Source organism: Phaseolus vulgaris, chromosome 11 (assembly GCF_000499845.2).
Source record: "Phaseolus vulgaris cultivar G19833 chromosome 11, P. vulgaris v2.0, whole genome shotgun sequence".
NCBI classification, from domain to species: Eukaryota; Viridiplantae; Streptophyta; class Magnoliopsida; order Fabales; family Fabaceae; genus Phaseolus; species Phaseolus vulgaris.
The window spans coordinates 52813459-52834124 of NC_023749.2; the positions used below are offsets into that span (position 1 = coordinate 52813459).

Consider the following 20666-nt stretch of genomic DNA (forward strand, 5'->3'; position numbering starts at 1 on the left):
ATTTCTACTCTTCTTCCTCTATTTTCATTTTGTCAAATAAAGATTAAATGAAAATATCCACATTCATTTAACCAACACAAAGATTAAATAAGAAACAAAATAAACAAAATAGGCTTAAGTGAGCAAAATATATATACTTGGTTTCTAGAGTCAAACAATTTAGTTATGGTCTAAATACAAAATTGTAAGGGTGGGAAAATATATAATTTGGTCAAATTGCTCAATTTTTGCATTCCTCTATTCTATTAAAAATTTATTTATTTAAATCTATTTTTTTACTTTGATCCATATTTTATAATATTTTTAGATCAAATTTCCATTTTGTTTATGTAAATTTTAAAAATTGAAAAATCCAAATTTATAATCTAAATTTTTGGAAGCACTCTCTCTCCAACACCTATACCAAAACCACATGTTTATAAAGTCTCTTCAATTTTATTTGTGACTCTCTCTCTATGATGATGATAATAAGTTGCGTCTGAGGTGCATGTTCGAGTTGTAAGAGTGAGTCAACTTCATCTTTGAAAGATTGTCAAATTTTATGGTTGAGAATTGAGTATGAGTCCATTTGCAGAAGACTTTTCCACACTCAAGTTATATGATAATCAAGTATAAGTGAATAAGAAAGTAATTAGATAGACATAATACTCTTTAAGATAGTATTTAAAGGCTTTGTATAATGTTTAGGTAACTCATTTGGTTATCAGATACAAAATCAAGTTCTACATAAACATAATGATTAACTTTCAATTATTAGGGTGATACAATAATATAACAAATAGTTACTAAATGCTCTTTGTTTTTTGGTATAGGGTAGTACATTACCCTCCTTTTTGTTTGGTAATGAAAAAGAGGAAAAGAGTGGGAGTGAATTTTGTTTGCTTGGTAGAAAGAGAAAAAAGAAAAGATTTACAGAAACAATACAATTAAGTGTAGTGTTTTACATATATTTTTATTAATACTTTTTTTTTTTACATTTTATCAAATCGTTGAAATTACATAACTTGTTTTTTTTCTTTACTCCTGTCATGCCAGATAATTGAAAATTATTTTATTTTTCATATGTTTTTATTAAATTAATTTTTTCTTTTTCTCAACTAAAGTAAAAAAAAATCTAATCTGAAATTGAGTTTTGTAATTTCTGTTTTTGATCATAGAATCACACCAAGAGCCACTTGATAAACAAAACGGTGGGCCCCACGAAAACAACCTCTGATGCTACCTGAGCCACTACATAGGCCTTTCACTGGGCCCACTGGGCCCACACCCAAACCAAAACAAAAAAGTAACAACCAATGAGGATTCGGCATTTGATAGACTCTCTCAGAGCCACTACTTTAGATACGCACGCTCACACGTGTCAACTCGCGCCTCACCTCACGCGCTCTCTCTCTCTCACATATCTCCGTCGCCGTTACTCTCAAAACACACACACACTTTCTCTGAAGCCTTCAAACTGTTCTCTCTAATTTCTCTCTTTCCCACTCTCTTCGCGCGGCGCGTCATGTGAAGCACGAGCTAGTCCTCCGCAACGACGTCGTTTCGTTTCATGGTGGCGTTGCTGTTGTTCTGCTGACTCTCTCTCTGTGTGAAAATCTTCTTAGTTTTTTTTTTTCTCGGCGATGAGTAGAGTAATTCATTCTCTGGCGTTCGATTCCGTGTCTCGCTTGTACAATTTCTGTGTCTCGCATGTAAGAAATGTTTGATTGGAACGACGAAGAGGTTAGTCATGTTTTCAATTTCTTTTCCTCAACTTTTTGTTATTATTGCTATTGTTAGATCGTAGTTTGTTAGATGTTTGTTTTTAATATTTTTTTTAACTAAACGAGCTTAGGTTATTGTTGTGTATAACATTTTTTGTTTGAAATAAATTGGGGTGTATTTTGGTGGTTGAGATTTGAGTCTGGAATGATTATCAGAAATTGAGATTGAGGTGAGGATGTTGTATTTTGTCCTTGCTTCAGTTTGAGAATTGATATCAAAGTATTTCAATACGGAATTTAGGAGAAGTGGATTATGATCCATTAAGCAGTGTTTTGGAAAAAAATGAGTGGACCGCAGAGGGAGCTTGTAGCTGCATTCTGGTTGAATTCTTAGAGATCTTATCATAATGGTCCTGGACCTTAATATATTGTTTGGTTCAAAGGAGGGGAAAGATGTTATTGGAGGTGGGGGGAGAGAAGGGAGGGGAGGGATTTTGATTAGACATCTTTGTTTGGGTAAGAAGAGCAGGGGAATAGAAATAACTTTGTTCTTGTTTGGTTCACAAGGGAGGGATATGCTAAAAGTAATTTTCTTTTTTGAAATTTTATATTTCAAAACATAAGTAGGATAGTTTAGTCAACACAGAAATGCTTTAAATTCCCCCCCTCCCCTTTAAATAACCCTAATATTGGTAGGGATTCTGCTCCCTCCATTCCCCTCTCCTCCCCTCCTAAAAATCGAACCAAAGAACAAATCATTATCAGAATCCCTCATCCCCATCCATTTCCCCAACTAAACAATGGTTAAGAGTACAGTTACTGCCAGATACCTTAAAATGAAGTTTGGCATCAAGGAGGAGTAATGGAGGTGGAAGGTTGTCATGATTTGTAATTTGTAGTGTCTGTCTCCTAGAAAGGTAAGAAAAATCAACCTATGTTTATTGATACATTTTGGTAAAGAGTGGTTGCTGCACTTGGATTTATGGTTTTTTATATAAGGAGGCTTGGGAAAGAGTGGAATCAATAATAATATTGTTTCAAGGGAAATGTGAAGATGATATGGTTTCTTCCTATGGTATATTGTGTTAGAATGTATGGCTTTAAACTAGAGGGGGTGAATGGTTTAAAGAGGGTTTTTGCAAACTTTTAAGCCTAGAATGAAATTACTTCGAGAAACACTTGAATCAGAATATATTTTGCCAAAACACAAAGCAAATAAGCACATCACAAGAAAAACAATCGGTTGTTTCGCAGAAACAATCGGTTGTTTATACTAGTTCACAAATATAAAAACTAAATTTAAAGAGATTAAGGATAAAGAGAATGCACACAAAGATTTATACTGGTTCACTCTTAACCCAGAGCTACATCCAGTCTTCCCAGAAACCACTGGGGAATCCACTAAGCAATCAACCCTAGATTACTCACAACACAACCAAAGAAGTGTCCTTGATCCCCTCAAGACACACACTTCCTTTGGCTTAGCACAACACCACTAAGAATGCTGATCTTGATCCCCTCAAGAACACACAACACTTCTCAGCTATACACACAAAGTTTCTTTCAAAGTACAAAGGATTACACTTGTTACAGAGAAGATCTGAAATCAATACAAGATGAAAATTCTATCTCACACTCTTTGGTCAAAATGCAATCTCTAAGCAATTCTCAACTTTTCAAAAGCTCAATCTATGAAAAACTCAAATATGTTTTTCTGTATTAAAACAAAGTTGTTGTTTGTTACTTAATCTTAACAAACTATTTATTGCATTTAAAGATTGGTCAAAGCATTAAAAACTGGAGCGTAAACAGTTAGAAAATCATTTAATGCTCAGTCAAAGCACAAAACAGTTTTCTGTTATGGTCCTAAAACAAACAATCGGTTGTTTCCACGAATCAATCGGTTGTTTTGGTTTGACAGCAAGTCAACCATCAAAAACAGTTTTCAATCTTTCTAAAAACACTTAAGTATAAAACAATCAGTTGTTTCGACAAAACAATAGGTTGTTTTTCAGTTAGTTTGAAAAACACTTTTCAATTAAAAAGTTTGAGAATGCTTATGCTTTGGATTCAATCAAGAGTGGATATATACAATTAATCTACCCCAGATCCTATCTAAAGACAGCTCAACAACAACAAGCACATCCAGCCTTTCATCAACCTTCAAAGGGTTTGGATTCTTCAAAGCTTGAACACACTTGGTTCAACATATTGTTGGTTCCTGTTCATAAATTATGAGAGGGGGGAACTGAAAAAGTTAGATATGATAATTCTCTGACATACACATTGTTAGAATCTTTTTGGTTGCACTGATGATTGCAATCTTGCATTCAGGGTTGCTTGAGTTTCCCATATTGTATAGACATTAAACTCAAGATGATAACATTTAAATATTTACTTAATTTGTTTATTGTAGTGCACAGGGAAATAATAGGAATTGAACGTCAAACATGTATCGGGGTAAAAAAATAGCAAGAACTTATAGTTTTAAGTTCTAGTTCCTAATGTGATTTCTGTGTTCTGTAACATTTTACGCTCCTTGTTGTGTTCATGATGCATTGCTTTTGAAGACCATAAGTACCATAGTCCAATCTGTGACTGCATATTCTCTATAAATTGTACTTTGATAAGACAGAAATTATACTTTATTAAGGGCAAATAAATGTTTGATGCATGGTGGCATACTTTTAATTATTTACGTTGTAATTGTTGTCTCTAGAGAAGGTAGAAAATTTATGGGTGCTAAGATGGAAATAAGTATATTGAAGATAGGAAATTATGATAATTAAATGTATTAGTGTTGTACACATTCTGTTTTTTAACCGAATGTTGGGAGTTAGTGGTACTGTTTTCTGTTATGGTTGTGTAACCACTTTTGAGTCTATATATAGACTTTGCTTATGTACTCTTTACACACAAGTGAAATATAGTCTATATATAGTCTATTAAGTTCAGCTTTTGTTAAAGCTTTTTCTCTGTTTTCTTCATATCCAAATCTGATAAATGAAATGAATGGAGGACAACGCAGGTCTATAGCAGACGTTTGTTCTAATCAAGGTGTATCAGAATATAAAAAATTGTTTAACTTGAAAAGTGTTATAGGATTAAGTTGTTGCTTATTATATTAGGTTGAAGTGTGTTAGCAATGTTATCAGTTCTAGATGTATGGTCCATGTTGAAAAGCCACAAATTTGTCATACTATATTGCAAATGATGGTTACGAGGAAATAGCACAAACATATATGAATTTATATATATATATATATATATATATATATATATATATATGTAATAAAATAAACCAAAACATAGGCTAAATAGACATGATAAAAACTAATAACATATATGAAAATAACAAAATTAGAAGTATTTTCTATGAACAAACAGTTACCACTCTCGTAACATAAGCATAAAATCTCAAAACAACACCAACAAGAAAAGATAACGAATAGAAAACTAAAAATATCCTTGAAGTGAGAAGGAGATGATGAAGGGGAAAAATAGACAAATCAAGAAAATGAGAAAAACAGAAAGGAGAATAAAAGATAGAGAAGGAAACGAAAGGAGAAAAAAGATGGCAGCAAAAACTGAAATAAAAAAATAGAGGTAAAATCAAGAAATATAGAGAAGAGACAAAGAAGAGATTGTGAAGAAAAAAAAGCAAATGAAGAAGATTTAAGAAAAAAAATAGAAGAGATAAAAAAACTGAAGAGGTTTTGCTAGAGTTAGAATCACTGTTTTGGTGGTGCAGGTGAGAATATGAGTGGTAATTGTCCCAACAAATAGTGGGAGAAAAAAACAGAAGATTGGATGAAGGTTTTGAAAAGCAATTTAAAGGATAAAAAGAGGGTCCATGTCAATCATGATTGCTATAATTTGCCATGGCACAATGGCCATGACATCCGCAAATTGTAAAATGACGGAAAGCACTCTTATAGTGTTGCCAACTTGCCACAGTATTTCCTTTGTCTATGAATTTCTCTACAGCTAGCATCTGAAGTATTTTATTTTTCTTGTTGAGTTTTGCCTCATTGATATTTATTAATTATTTTTAAATGGATTGTTTTCAGCTTGCTAACATAGTATGGGGAGAGGCGGGCGAGAGTGATGATCATATTGTGCCTTATCAAGAGGCAAGTGAGGATCTTCATGATGAGAAAAAATGGAATCAGGAAGCTTCTCCCAGTAAACTGATTGAGCAGAAGAGGACCGAGACTAAAACTGACTTTCATAAAGAAAAGCTGGGAAGTAGTTCCAAATTTGATACTATTCAGGGACAGTCTGCCTCAGAATCTGGCACAAACTCATGGCCTGACTTGTCTTTATCCAGTGCTGCTAAAACTGATCAGGGTTCCTGGGGTGCTGAAGTATTGAAAAATTTAGGTGAAATTAGCAAATTTATTTCAGCAAAGAGGTGGTAAAATTACTTATGATTGGAATTACGAGTAGACTAGGTAGCATGTCTGTCAGTGTATTTGTTTGTGTGCAGTTGTATCTCTTCATGTTCCACCATCATTACGTGAAAAACAGTAAAGTATGTAGTTATACTTTATCATTTCTAATTATATGTATTTATAGGTTTGACAGAAGAGACTACGCAGTTAGAAAAGGACGTAGAAAAGCAAGGTGAATTTGCCAACTTTGCCTGGGACAACATAGGAAGCTTTGACGACCTTGATCAAATTTTCAGGTAAAGTATATTATCTGTACTATTCTTATAAGGTACAAATATTGAGGTAATTATTAATTTGATTTTAGTTAGATGTTTTCTGAACTTCTTCAGTAATCATAATGGATAAACTTCACTTTACTCTCTTTTTGAAAACTTGTTTTGCAAATTAAATTACACAACTACTTTCTCATGGATCAGTTCGAGTATAATTGCCCTTAAACTTGTTTCTATCAAATTTAGATGGAGGCATGTATATGCCTAATTGTAACAGCAATAACTGTATATAGATAATATTCAAAATGAAAGGAGGAATTCTAGTAATAGTAAATTGGGAGTAAGGTGCACTAAATAGGCACTAGGACCCACATATTTTGTAAGTCCTGGATGAAATTTACCCAACAATGAAGAGTGTTAGAATTCATTAGAGAGCATGTGTTGCTAACATTTCTAAAATGCACAAAGTGATGATATTATGATGTCAAACTTATATAAATCTCCTGTTATTCACTTTTTAAACTCACAACTTAGACCTTATGCTGTCAACTTTTAATGTTGTCCATAGTATTTTACAATTCCTGGGATTAATTATATTGTAATCATGATGAATAACATTAAGTGCGAAGATTCCAGTTTAGCATTTAATGTTATTGAAGTACATCAGATCTGTTTTGTGCGTCTGTTTAGTACTCAGTTTTTTGAGCTTTTGTTGCTTATAATAGTGTACGTCTGACTTAGTATTCTCGCAAGTGATGATTTTGCAGCAATGATGACCCTATATTTGGCCATGTAAGTCTAGAGAATTCTGCCGAGTTGTGGTCTTCCAAAGACACGAGTAACTGTTCAGTACCCATACACTTGGAAGCACCAAACCAAGCAAGTGCTTCAAGGAACAGCTCCGAGCCTTTGGAAATTAAGACAGAATATGTTCAACAGAACGGTCAATCATTTTCCCCTTCATTTAAAAGGATTGGCGATCCTTCATCTCATGACATTCAAAATGCTCCCGGAAACGCATTCAATGAAGGATATTCTGGAGATAGAGTTACTCCTGCTGAAAAGGAGCAACAGGTATGTCAAGTTATATTGAGAATGACTAGTGATGTAAAATGGAAGCAAAGAGCCAAAAGAAATCTTAATGAAAAATATATCTTGGTATCAATATTAAGCTGATGTCCATAAGATAAATAACACGTCTTTTAAAGTTCAGAAAGTGAGGCAACCCAAACTTAAGCCTCAAGGAATCCTTGTCCTAATCCTAATCTAAGAGAAAACTATAATTACTTGGGATAAGATTTCTCAAGCAAGTCCCAAACATTACCCAAAATTCTAAATTTTTAATAATCCTTAAATCCCCAATTACATAACGTAGACAAGACAAATGCCCCACTAGCTTAGCTAGACAAATTAGCCATTAGTAACCTTTCCTTCACCAACATTACAGCTTCTTAGGCAATGCAACATCCTTTTGCTAAATTTAATTATCCAAACAAGGAATTTTACAAATATTTATTTTTTGTGATAACTTGAACTGTACTACCTCCAATTTTTAGTTTCAAGCTCACAGTCAAAACATTTTAGAGGTTTATAGGTAGCACAAGACTCTATTATCCAATCTATTTTGTGCTCAATGAGGCCAGAGATTCATGTGGGATGTTAATTTTCTTTCATTGCTAAAGTTACTTGCAAATTTGGCATAAATTCGTTGGCAATTTTTTGGAAGAAATTGTTTTTACTTGGAGAATGTGTTTCCTGGTTTGAACTGCTTATTTTCTTTGCTCATTTTTATAGAACTACACTGTTTTTTATGTATATCAAAATTTTGAAGGGTTTGTCACCTATTCTTAGCATAACTATGTGCTGCCTTGGAAGTCTCCTTTTTCTTCTCAAATGTCAACTAACCGATTGATCTTTCCATTGTTGTTATTCAGGATTTTGGGCTAAAGAATCAGTTGAAAACTCGGAAAAAATCACAAGGTAAAAAGGATGGAAAAACATTGCAGGAGTTTTATGGTAGCTGGTCTCCTTCATCGACCACATCTGGAAAATTTCAGAATCAGCTGGGGTCTTCAGTCATGCAGTCTTCCCCCGCTTCCATTCTTGGGCAACAGAACCAGCTTCAAGGACCTGAGACATTATACCTGGACATCACAAACACATATATATCACCCCCTGCATACGGGAACCTGACAAATACATATTCTTCTATTTCAGTGCAACCACCGGCTCAGTCAGGTGGTCTTATGCAACAGCCTGCCCTTTCTGGGTATGAAGCATGTCTTGGTGTAATGAATCCTGTGAACAAGTCTGTGGGCTCAGTGAAGCCTCTCACTATGACTCCCCAGGAAAAAATTGAAAAATTAAGGAGGCGACAGCAAATGCAGGCATTGCTCGCTATTCAGAAACAACAGAAAGAATTTGGCCATCAAGTTCCTGACACTAATAAATCAATTAATAAAAGATGTGCCATAGAAATGCATAATCAACATTTTGATGGAGCTGATCCTGAGATAGAAGATTTAAGAAATCTTCCAACTAAGCAAGATGATTCTAGTACAATCTCTTCCGCAATTGATGATCATTTTGTTGAAGACACAATTCTGTACATGCTTCAGGATGTGATATCAAAGGTGAACTTGAGTTTTATATTGGTTTAAGCTGTGTTGTATAATTTTTTCCTTCTATACAATAAGGCAAAGACAGACAAATCTACAATCCTGAGGCAAACATTTTTTACAGTTAGATGTCAAAACAAGACTCTGCATTAGAGATAGCTTGTTCCGGTTGGCACAAAGTGCAATGCTAAGGAATTGTGCTAGTGATACAAGCAGTACAAACAATAGTAGCAGAGAAGAAATTTTATCTGCTGCCAGAGAAGAAAGCAGTAGCCAAAACAGGTTTGGAAAACACTTAGATGCCTAGCTACTTTAATTTCATGATGTCTAGTTTATTTACATTCATCCATCAGGCACTTGTTATAAGCAAGGTTATAAAATTGGCCCTACTGTGCCACTGATCAATTGGCTTTTGGTTATTGAATATATGATTTGCCTTTTGAGGCTCTTAACATATTTTCCCTGTATAAATCGTTTCTCAGATATGCCGGGACTACTGATGTTGAAGCGAAGACAAATCCCATTGATCGAACTGTGGCGCATTTGCTCTTTCATAGGCCTTTGGAGTTAACTGAGAATTATTCTGATAAATTGGAGTCTCCTATTTCTGCTAAGATACAATTTGAAAGCAAAAAAGCTAACCTGGAGAACTTTCCAATGGAATGCTTGCCAGATGAAGACTTGAAAGGTAATCAACAATTTTCTCACCAAGGGCTTGAGCATCTGCCGGAGGACCCATTTGAAAACAGTCATTGCATAGACACTTCAGTGAATGCTTGTGACAATGAAGTAGTTGATGCCAGAGATCAGGTGCTTGAAGCCTCTCAATGAAGAAAAGGGTTCCCCATAAATTGGAAGGTAATTCCTTCCTTTATTATTTCCCTATTTATTGCTATGCTTTCCTTATTTGATTATATATGCATTTACTGGTAATACAAAAACTTCTCTGTTATTGTCAGTTGTACCGATCATAATCAAGGAAACCGAGGAAGTCTATAATCACAGAATCCTGAAGACCTGTTTCGCACGTCCAAGTTATGAATAATATCTGTTTCATCTGTCAAAACTATGACAGTATGTATCTCAACATATGAACTTACTCAGCTCGGTGAGTGAGTGCTGGCTTATGTTAATAATGACTGTGTCAGATTACGTATTAGTAAGGTAACTCATGACAAAGACTAAAAGACCAAGTCATATTTGTGTACCTAGTAGAAATGCCACTCATGCCAAAAAGTCAAGTCTTGGCCAGACTGGTTTGGACCAAGCTTAAAGTTTGTGCTATTTTTCTCTGTAGTTAAACTTCTTATAGCTGCCCCACGTCATGTTGAGATAGAGTCTTAATATCAGCTTGTGGTTGTTTATTAGGATTGTTCATGTTTCTGGTTTAGCTAAAACGCATCTGCAATCAGTAGTGAGAAAAAGATAATCTTAGATAACTAGAAGAAAGACGCCTCAAACACTTTTTGACCCATGTTAAAGTTGTAGTGAGGAACACAAATTGTGTAGCCTATATGCATATAGGTTTTTCTTTTGATGCTTTCACAGAACTTGGAAAAATTGTGTATGCCCACATCAGAACTTGTTTTGTATCTCTTCCAATACTGTGATCGTTCATATCTTACAGAATTGTTTCCAGGGTTAAACTATATATTTACAAGTCAAAACAGAGAAATGAAGTAAGAGTCAGTACCGTGATCTGTAACCTTAGTGACCCGGGATGAGCATCTAAAGAAAAATTGCTTTATCTTTAGTTAGATGTTCATCATTTTCCCACTCATTCGACAAAAAGAAAAACCAATCGGAGACTACTACATCTGGAGACTATGAAGACCGGAAGTAGAAGATAAAAGGAGTCAGTTTAGGAATCCGACCTTGTTTAGGAATTCGACCTTGTAAGAACAGTTAACTCTAATATTTTAGGGATACATATTAAGAAGGGCAAAAACCTAAGTGTTGATATGAATATCTAGATTAACATTTCAACTTTCTCATTTCGACATAATTTCAAGACATGAATTGGCTTCTTTGCTTTACTCAATTAGATCAGCGGTTACCTAGTCTCCAACTTTTAACGTTTTTTAAAACCTCAAGTTACAAGCCATTTATTTGGGTGTTTCTTCTTGTACCCTCCAAATTTCTTCTTGCACCTCATCTAACTTCTTCCTACACCCCATCAAATAGGTAAAATGACTAAATGTCTCATCTAATTCACCCTTATTCTGGAAAGCTCTTTTCGAAACATTCTGAAAATAAATTTCAAAACGTTATGATTTGGAAAGTTTATTTCATAAATTCTCTAGGAAATATTTTTTCACTACGTAAAGCTTATGTACAAGAGAATCCAAAAGTCTTTAAAAAAAAAGATAAAATAGTCTTTTTCAAAATTGATGGGTGCAGACAGAATTTTGATAGGGTGTAGGAAAAAAATACCCCATTTATTATCTATCAAACCGTTTGAGGAAACTAAAAGAAGGCTGTTTCTTTCTGCACCCTAACACATTTCTTCTTGCACCCCCTCATTTTTTAAAAAGACTATTTTACCCCTTTTAAAAATGACTTCTGGATTACTTTTTTGGAATATTAATATATTTTCTTTAATTCTGGATTTACCAATCCAAAAATAAAAAAAATGTGTTCCAAAAAAGATATTTCGAAATAATTTTTTGTCTTATGAATTTCCTATTCATGATACATCCTTTGCTTACAGAACTCCTATTCCAAAAATATTTTTGTTTATGAAACCCTTATTCTAGAATCGTCCAAAACTGTGAAAAAATATTTTTGGTCATTCAATAAATGTAGAGTACAAGAAGAAAAATGTAGGGGTGCAGAAAGAAACTCGCCTAGAAGAATCTTCACCACATAAAAAAGTGCTTTGGAAAATAAGTTTAAGGCCTCTGTTAAGAATCTCAGTTTTTGTTTGCTTTGGCAATTCCATTATTCTTTCAATTCTTTTTCCTTTTCACACCCTCTTACATTTGTCAACTAATTTCCTCCATATATTTAACTAGAAACACAAGGAAAAAAAATTAATTACTAAAATATAAAATATAAAACAAAAAATATTTAAAAAAATTAAGAGAAAGAGAATAAAAAGAAAACTAAACTTTTTTTCTTCCTCAATCTTTCACTCTTGTACCCATCTCTTTATATAATAGAAAAAATATATTTTGACACATTGTTTTATTTACAACTACTTAATAACCTTATTATAATAAAATAACATTTAAAAAGGTATATTTTTTTTAATTCAAACATATTATAACAAGTTACCAAACAGTTGTATCCAAAATAATTTCACACACCACTTTCACACCCATCACAAATATTGTAGAAAGAACAATTTAAAAGGGACGGTTACTTCCTTTTTTTATAATAATTCATCAAGATTCTTTATCGAAGAAGAATATTATCTTTTATTTGTTATTTTTAATGTAATTTTGAGTGAGTTAATGTAACACTATAAAAATATACAATTTTTTTAGAAAATAAAAGAAAATAATGTTTTCACTCTTTTTTTTCAATATCCCTCCTATACGTGTACATATATCTATTTGTTTACATAGTATAATTATTGCACTTCATATACAATTAAATACATTAAATACATGTAAGGGTAAGTTATCTAATACAAAAGTATAAGTAAAAAAATTTAATTAGAGTAATAATTTATGTATAATTTAATTTCTTTATTTTATCAATCATAATCATATAATACTTAATATCAATAATCACAATACAACTTCATTCTAATACTAATATGTAGCAATCATATAAACCTTACGTAGATCTATGCATAAAAGATATTCAATAAGCAAATATCCACTTATACCTTCCAGAATACTCGTATTATGTAGGCTATACTAAAAATTAACATCTGATCCAATATCCAAGACTCAGATTCACAAGCACATCTAATAGAAAGGATCAAAGAAACTTCAAACATCTAATACCGTGTGACTACAAACGATCATAGTGTGTATGAACTTCCTCATCAACCACTCACAAACTGATGTTAGTGAAACTAGGTAATCTCTATTAAAACATAAGTGTCAATACTTAATACACAAATCAAACAAGAATTCATACATTATCCCAAATGTATGACCTTAATTTCATACAAATTCACCATTCTCAATATAGTACATATCAAACCCTTATACATTATTTAAGATTTCTCAAATCAATTATACATATATCTTAATTTCATACACCTTCCATCATTCAAACAAATTCATATCATTTAGAAATTGCACAATCTAGTTTAACATACAAATTAATGTCCAATTTGCATTAAAAAATATCACTCCAGAATGTAAGGACTGGAAGCATGTTATCCAAACATAACCGAAATTTCGGTATGTGGTAAAACAAGTTGAGACCAACACTTTTCTCAACTAGTTTCTCAAAGATTAATGACCAAATTATAAAAAAAAGTAAAAAATAAAAATCTTTAGAATAAAAATAAATAAAAAAATCTAATTCACTAAAAATATATCATAACCTGTCAGCTACTACAAATTTGGTTATATTTGTGAATAGATAAGAATTAAGAAGAAAAAGTAAGAAAAAAAAGAGAGAAGAGATGTAGAGAGAAGGAGAAAGACATTTGTTAATGGGATTACAAGTTTGGTATTATTTTTAATCATTTTCCTTATTTCAGTAATTATATTTTCTATCTTATCATAGTTACTTTTTTTTCCACATCAATTAAATTAAGGCTATAAGTGGAAAAATGTTATGTTGAAATTTAAAGAATGACGGATAAGATCACAATTTGTTATTAAAAAACCAATAATTAGAAAAGACTAAAAGTAGTATGACAACTAAAATAATAATTTATCAACATAAACATAAAGTAAAAATGAATTATATCCTTACTTTGAGCGGAAAATTATCAACAAGTGTTCTTTATTCCTAAAAATTAATAAATTTGATTTTATAACTATTTTATATAGAATTATTTTTTACTCTTTAGCATTTATTTAATTTTCAATAATACTATGCATATTTTATTCTTCAAACTACTAGAAAAAGTCTCATCCAACAAAATTATATAACTGTACTTAATTTTTTTTTTAAAGTAATATCACTCTTCCTCTATTTAAACTACAACTTATAGAGTTTTGTTCAAACTCAATCGACATAGATTCAATATTATTATTAGTTTTAATATTTCACCCATGATTTTTACGGCAATTTACTTATTATTTACTATTTTATAAATATTAATTTTCTTATATATATAGTTAAATAAAAAGAGGTATAGTTTAAAGTAAGTATGTATTATTTCCTAAGATATATATAAGAAAAATGTGAGACAGAGAAGCAAAACGTGTGTGGATTTTATAAATAAAGTTCATTACTTTTTACTATAAATTGAGTAAAAAAATTTAAAAATTAAATGAAAGTTTAAATAAGAAAATATATGCCCCAATTAATTACAATAATACGTAAATATATAAAATAAAATATACAAATACTTAATTTTAACATAAAAAATGTGAGAAAGAGTTTTTATTATTTGATATATATATATATATATATATATATATATATATATATATATATAAAGATAATAATTACATTAACTAATAATAGAATTATAAAAATCTCTTATTCACTATAATTCGATTCGATTTATTCTTTTGTCCATAAAAAAAAATCATTATCATTAATAGTTATTAGGTCATTTATCATCTACCTTCACTAAAATAAAGTCCATCCCATCATAGATTTGCTGGTTAACCGGGTTAATTTAATTAATTATAAAAATTGTAGTTTTCTAGTTTTATAACTTTTTCAATCTATTGTTTTAATATGAAAATTGGAACTAAATTCTAAATTACTACAATAATGATGATAAAAAATATATTATATTAATATATAATAATAATAATACCTATAAGTGATAATTCAAAACATTATATTAATATTATACGCATATTAAATACACATTAAATATTTTATCTTATTTTTTTTTTATTATGGCTCCATTAGTTTAATTTTTGTAAATTAGGTTTTTAGTGGACCTTGATTTTATCCTCTATTAAATTTATATATTTTTTTAATACAATTTGACTTTTTTTTCCAATAAAAAATAAAACTAAATTAAAAGATACATTTTAGGAGTGTATCAACCCTTATACAAGATATACATATAAAAAAAATTAATAAAAACAGAACATCAACGACAAACTTAAACATAAAAAGGTTTGCCATGAAATATGGTGGATAACTATGAAGCCTTAACCTATTATTTGTTCTGATAAAGAAAAAAGCCTTAACCTACTTTTGATAGCTCCAATTAATGAAGCAACACTATATTTTTAATAAAAAATAAATGATTTTTAAATTAAAATGCATATAATTAATGATAAAAATAGTTAAAAAAAACCAATTATTTATATTTAAAGTTGTGCAAACCCTAAAACCATCTACAATGATTTTTCAATTTTTTTCTTATGATGTATTTTTTTTAAATGGATCTCAACACTTTTTATAGCTTAAAATATAATTTATTATAATTAAATCTTAATTTAGTGCAAGCTTTAATCATATTCATGAACATGCTTTAAATAGTTTTTTTAGATAAAAATATTAACTTTAAGATCGTATACCTTTCAAAAGTCTTAATTATATACATAGAAAGAAGTTAAAACAATATTTTCTGTGAAGGTATACATTAAAGTTAGCCAAATACTTTAGTAATAAACACTTAATAAATGAATTAAAATATCAATTTGGCAGAATTTTTATTGCTTTTACAACTGTGGCATAATTTTAACTGATAAGAGATAAGACGTTATTTATTTGACCTAGTAACTCATCTCAAATATTAATATTTTAAGAGTAATGATATTTTGATATCTTCTTTACCCACAACAAAATATTAATATTTATTTTTAAACAATAAAAAAATATTCTTAATGAAAATATAGGCAAGATGTAAAATATTAAAATAATTTTTAAAATTAAAATAATTAAAATATTAATATTTAATGAGATATAGGGCAAAAGTATCAAATAATTATAATATTTTAATGACAGGAGACAAAATTTCAAACCTTAAACATTGCAAACTATTTTTTCTGAGTCACATGCACTCAAAAACCTTATAAAAAGCCAATAGAAACTTGTTGCATTCACTGTGTTCTTAAACATGACCAAAATGTCATGTTTTTTCTCTCTCTTTGTTTTACTCTGTTTTTTCAACATCTCCCTCTCAGAAGCTGGTGGATTCAGTGTGGAGATTTTCCACCGTGATTCACCAGAATCACCGTTCTATAGCTCCTCAGAAACAAAATTCCAAAGGGTATCCAATGCTCTGCGCCGTTCCTTCAACCGTGCCAATCCTTTCAACCAATCCTTAGGGCTTCCAAGCACAGTAAGAGCCATTGTAATACCAGATTTTGGTGAATACGTGATGAGGTATGCAGTTGGAACGCCACCCCTTAAGGTGTTTGGACTTCTTGACACAGGCAGTGACATCATTTGGATGCAATGCATTCCGTGCACAAAGTGTTACCACCAAGCCACTCCTCTGTTCGATCCTTCAAAATCCACAACATACAGAACCCTCCCCTGCAGTTCCAGGATATGCCACACTGTTCTTGATACCTTCTGCAGCAGAAAACATTGCAAATATGATATTACCTATGCAGATGGAACATTCTCCCATGGAGATCTGAGTCAGGAGACCCTTTATTTGAGCTCCACCAATGGAAGACCAGTGCAGCTTCCAGGAATTGCAATAGGGTGTGGTCTTAACAATGGCATGTCCTTCAAAGGTGCAAATTCTGGCATAGTTGGCCTTGGAAGTGGCCCTGCATCCCTTATAAACCAATTGGGTCCTTCAGTTGGTTGGAAGTTTTCTTACTGTTTGGTCCCAGAAACTCTCCATTCCAATGAAACTAGCAGACTCAATTTTGGAGATGCTGCTATTGTTAGTGGAGTTGGAACTGTCTCAACCCCATTGGTTGTTAAACCTAAAGAAGTGTTCTACTTCCTAACCCTAGAGGGATTCAGTGTGGGAGGCAAAAGAGAAGTGTTTGGAGGGTCTTTAGCTGGGCCTGGAAGAGATGGAAATGTGGTGATTGACTCAGGTACAACACTCACTCTTTTGCCTGCTGATGTTTACACATGGTTGCAAAAAGCAGTGGCAGAGGAAGTTAAACTGAAGGCTATTAAGGATCCAAATAACGTGTTGGGACTCTGCTACCCAGGCACATTGAAAAAACTGGTTTTGCCAGTGATCACAGCACACTTCAGAGGTGCAGCAGATGTGGTTTTATATCCCTTGAACACCTTTGTTGAAGTGGCTGATGGAGTTGTGTGCTTGGCTTTTCAGCCATCTCAAACTGGTGCTGTCTTTGGAAACTTGGCTCAGCAAAACCTTTTGGTTGGCTATGATCTGCAAAAGCACACAGTGTCCTTTAAGCAAACAGATTGCACCAAGATGAGATGATTCTTGTTTATTTACTTAGTCTAAGTCAGTGGATTGAATAAAATACTATGGATGTTATTTTATTTTGTGTTGCATTATAGAGAGTTCATATGATAGACAAAGAGTAATGATAATTTTTTTTTTATAAAAAGTTTTGATATTAGATGTTAGTATGCAACTCAGACACCTCAAGTAACAACAATCATCTGTCATCACATGAAAAATAAATATTATTAAAAAAAGGAAAAAAGAAAGAAAATACAAAAATATGGGAGACTAGATCAAAATCCATATGTTAAAAAAACGATACATAGGTAGACAATACATATTCATAAACACACTAGATGGAAGTCTATTATACCAATAAAATGATTCTATATGAATAAATCCTAAATTAGCCAACTTATCAGCACACACATTCTCTTCACGAAAAATATGAGTAACCCTAACCCCCTATTTGCTTCTATGGATGTACTGTTCACGGGCAAAGAAGTGAGGGGATATCAGCTATTTGGATCTATGGTTGTGTGAGGAAGAGAGGGAGAGGATATACCTGTGAACAGTAAATATCCTCTCCTCTCAAAATGAAGAAATGTAGAGGGAAATTCATGTTAGCATCCCTTATTTCCAAATTTATCCTCATTTAAATGTGTCATAATGCTTCATTTGAATGTATTAGTATTTTAAAAAAATTATTGTACAATGTGATTTATTTTCTAATTTTATAGTATATGTTTAATATTTAAAAAAATTATTTGAAATTATGTTTTTATTTAATTTTTTGTTGTGTTTATATTAATATATTTCTATGTATAATTATTATGTTTATGAGTTATAATTTATTTATTATAATTTATTATAATTTTTTTTCTATTCTTAATTACGTTATATTTTTTTTTAGTATTTTTTATTTTCCATTATTACAGGATTTTTAATATTAAAAAATATTTTTTTATTTATATAAGATTTGATTTATTTTTCAATTTTATAGCACATGTTTAATATTTTAAAGAAATTACTTGAAGTTCTGTTTTTATTTAATTTGTTGAATACATATTTTTTTCTAATTATAATTTTTATATTATGTATATTTACATTTAACATATATTTTTTTCTATTTATAATTTTTAAATCTACGAAATATGTGAAATTTGTTCATTTTTAAACAAAAACAACTCATTTTATTATTAATTTTTTTAATAGGCAAGGGTAAATCTGTAAAGTAACATTTCACACCTTTAAAAAAAATTAAAATTCTCTCACAACCATCACATCACTCACAAACTCCCATGAACTTTCCTCACACATCCACCCTAACATACCCCAATCCAAACACCCTCACTTTCTTTACACTTTCCTCACACATCTAACTCCCTCAAATCCCTACACATCCTCTCCCTAATCCAAACAGAGCCTAAACCTGATTTTCCACATAAATTAAGACAAGTATTTCATGATTACGAAGCATCCACGAAATATTAGTCCTACCAGTAAACGCAACACAAATTTATAATCTACAAATTTTATATAAAACATTACAATCCTTAATATTATTATTTTAATATTTTTTTATATCAATTAATTATTAATTTATTTTTTATTATATGTATTTATTTTTAAATCTATATAGAGTGATAATTTTTTTTTGCAAAGAATTAAAGAATTAAAATAAATGGAACACTTTAGGGGTGTCCCAACCCTTATACAATATAATATTAAGGTATTGAATTATGATTGTTTTAAAAATTTGTATGCTAATTATTTATGGAATTTGAAACGTTATGATTTATCTTTAATGCAAAAGTTAGAGAAATTAAAATTTGGAATAAACATAAATTGTAACTATTAGCATTTGATAACAATTATTAATTACTCATTAATACAATAATAAATGAAAAATGAGATATTTTAACTATCTTTAATCCATAATGTGGAAAATGATAAAAATAATAATAATTTAAAAATGGAGTGAGGTTCTATTGAGATGTTTTTTTTATAAATAATTAAACAGAAATTAATTTTAGAGATAAAAAATAAATATTAATTAAATTAAATACTATTTTTATATTAAAAATTTATTAATATTTAATTTTTTTTATTATTAATAAAAATTTATAATTGACGCTTAGTTATTGAGAGATTTATAGAGAGATTTTAGAATTATTGACTCTTAGTTATTTCATAAACTTTTTAGTTAGGAGTTCCTTCATAAATTTTTCATTATTTTCTACTTCTTTTTATTGATCTATTTTCAACTTCTTTTTCTTTTTGTTTTTCACTCTTATTCTTTCTATTTCTTTCTTCCACGTTCTTTTCTCCACTCTCACATTCTTATTTTATCTTAGAGAAATTTGCACATTTGACATCAATAGTTTGGTGATGGAGGTTAGGTAAGTCAAGTTACAATCGAATTGTGACACTTGGATTGTTATTCTTTTAAGTATAAAGAGTTGTGTTCTAACTATCAACTATAACTTTTAGTCTACTGATAAGTGTTAGATAATAAAGCTAAGAGCACGAATTCGATTTCCAGTCATGAGAGAATTGTTTAGAGGAAGACTATTGCAGGTTACACAATTATCTTGTCATATAAGTCAGGTGGGTCAAGTCACAATCGAATCGTAATGTTTATAATGTTACACTCATTGGTATAAAGAGTTGTGTCTTAACTATCAATTATAACTTTAAACTTAGTGATAAATGCTCAATCCAATAAGAATAAGTATTATTATTAAAATTTCATTGTCTTCCCTAATGGTTCATGTAACTTATCTCGTCCTCTTGATAATAACAACACATTTTACAAAGACCATCTGAATGTCAATAATTAGGTGGATGTAACTGCTAGAGATTGGGGCTTGAGCTAGCTAGAAACTAAAATGAAGACGAAAGTGGGAGAGTGCATATGGGGTTGATGGAGTGACACATATTTGCACAAAAATTATGCAGTATATAAATGGTGAACACTGTCCATATATATCTACACAAAGACAACTATAATAGAAAACACTTTAGATAATAATAACTTTTTTTAGTTTCTAAAATAACATCTAATTTAGTTAATATAGATTAATTATTTATGATTTTTAAATTTAATTGTTATTTAATAATTGTCTTGTAATATATATTATTAATGTGTCCAATTACATGACATTAATTTGTTTATGTAGTTTTTAAAAACCAAAAAAATATAGATGATGTTCTAAAAAGAATTAAGAAGACTCCTTAAA

General features: G+C 30.6%; 2 protein-coding genes across 3 annotated transcripts; both read left to right on the plus strand.

Moving 5' to 3' along the window:
- Positions 1 to 1305: 1305 nt before the first annotated feature.
- On the plus strand, positions 1306 to 10354 carry LOC137827193 (protein LNK2-like). Of its 2 annotated transcripts, none has more exons than XM_068633424.1 (8): positions 1306 to 1722; positions 5774 to 6086; positions 6282 to 6393; positions 7137 to 7443; positions 8304 to 9002; positions 9112 to 9269; positions 9470 to 9845; positions 9947 to 10354. In XM_068633424.1, the coding sequence occupies exons 1-7, from the start codon at positions 1699 to 1701 to the stop codon at positions 9816 to 9818; spliced, it is 1962 nt and encodes a 653-aa protein (XP_068489525.1). In that variant the 5' UTR covers positions 1306 to 1698; the 3' UTR covers positions 9819 to 9845; positions 9947 to 10354. The 2 variants fall into 2 exon arrangements, with proteins under 2 accessions (XP_068489525.1, XP_068489533.1); XM_068633432.1 differs by having other exon boundaries at positions 1428 to 1722; positions 5774 to 6157.
- Positions 10355 to 16126: 5772 nt separating this feature from the next.
- LOC137825545 (aspartic proteinase CDR1-like) lies at positions 16127 to 17519 on the plus strand. The gene has a single exon (XM_068631241.1). It carries the CDS (start codon positions 16153 to 16155, stop codon positions 17455 to 17457), a length of 1305 nt encoding a protein of 434 aa, XP_068487342.1. The 5' UTR covers positions 16127 to 16152; the 3' UTR covers positions 17458 to 17519.
- Positions 17520 to 20666: the final 3147 nt, after the last annotated feature.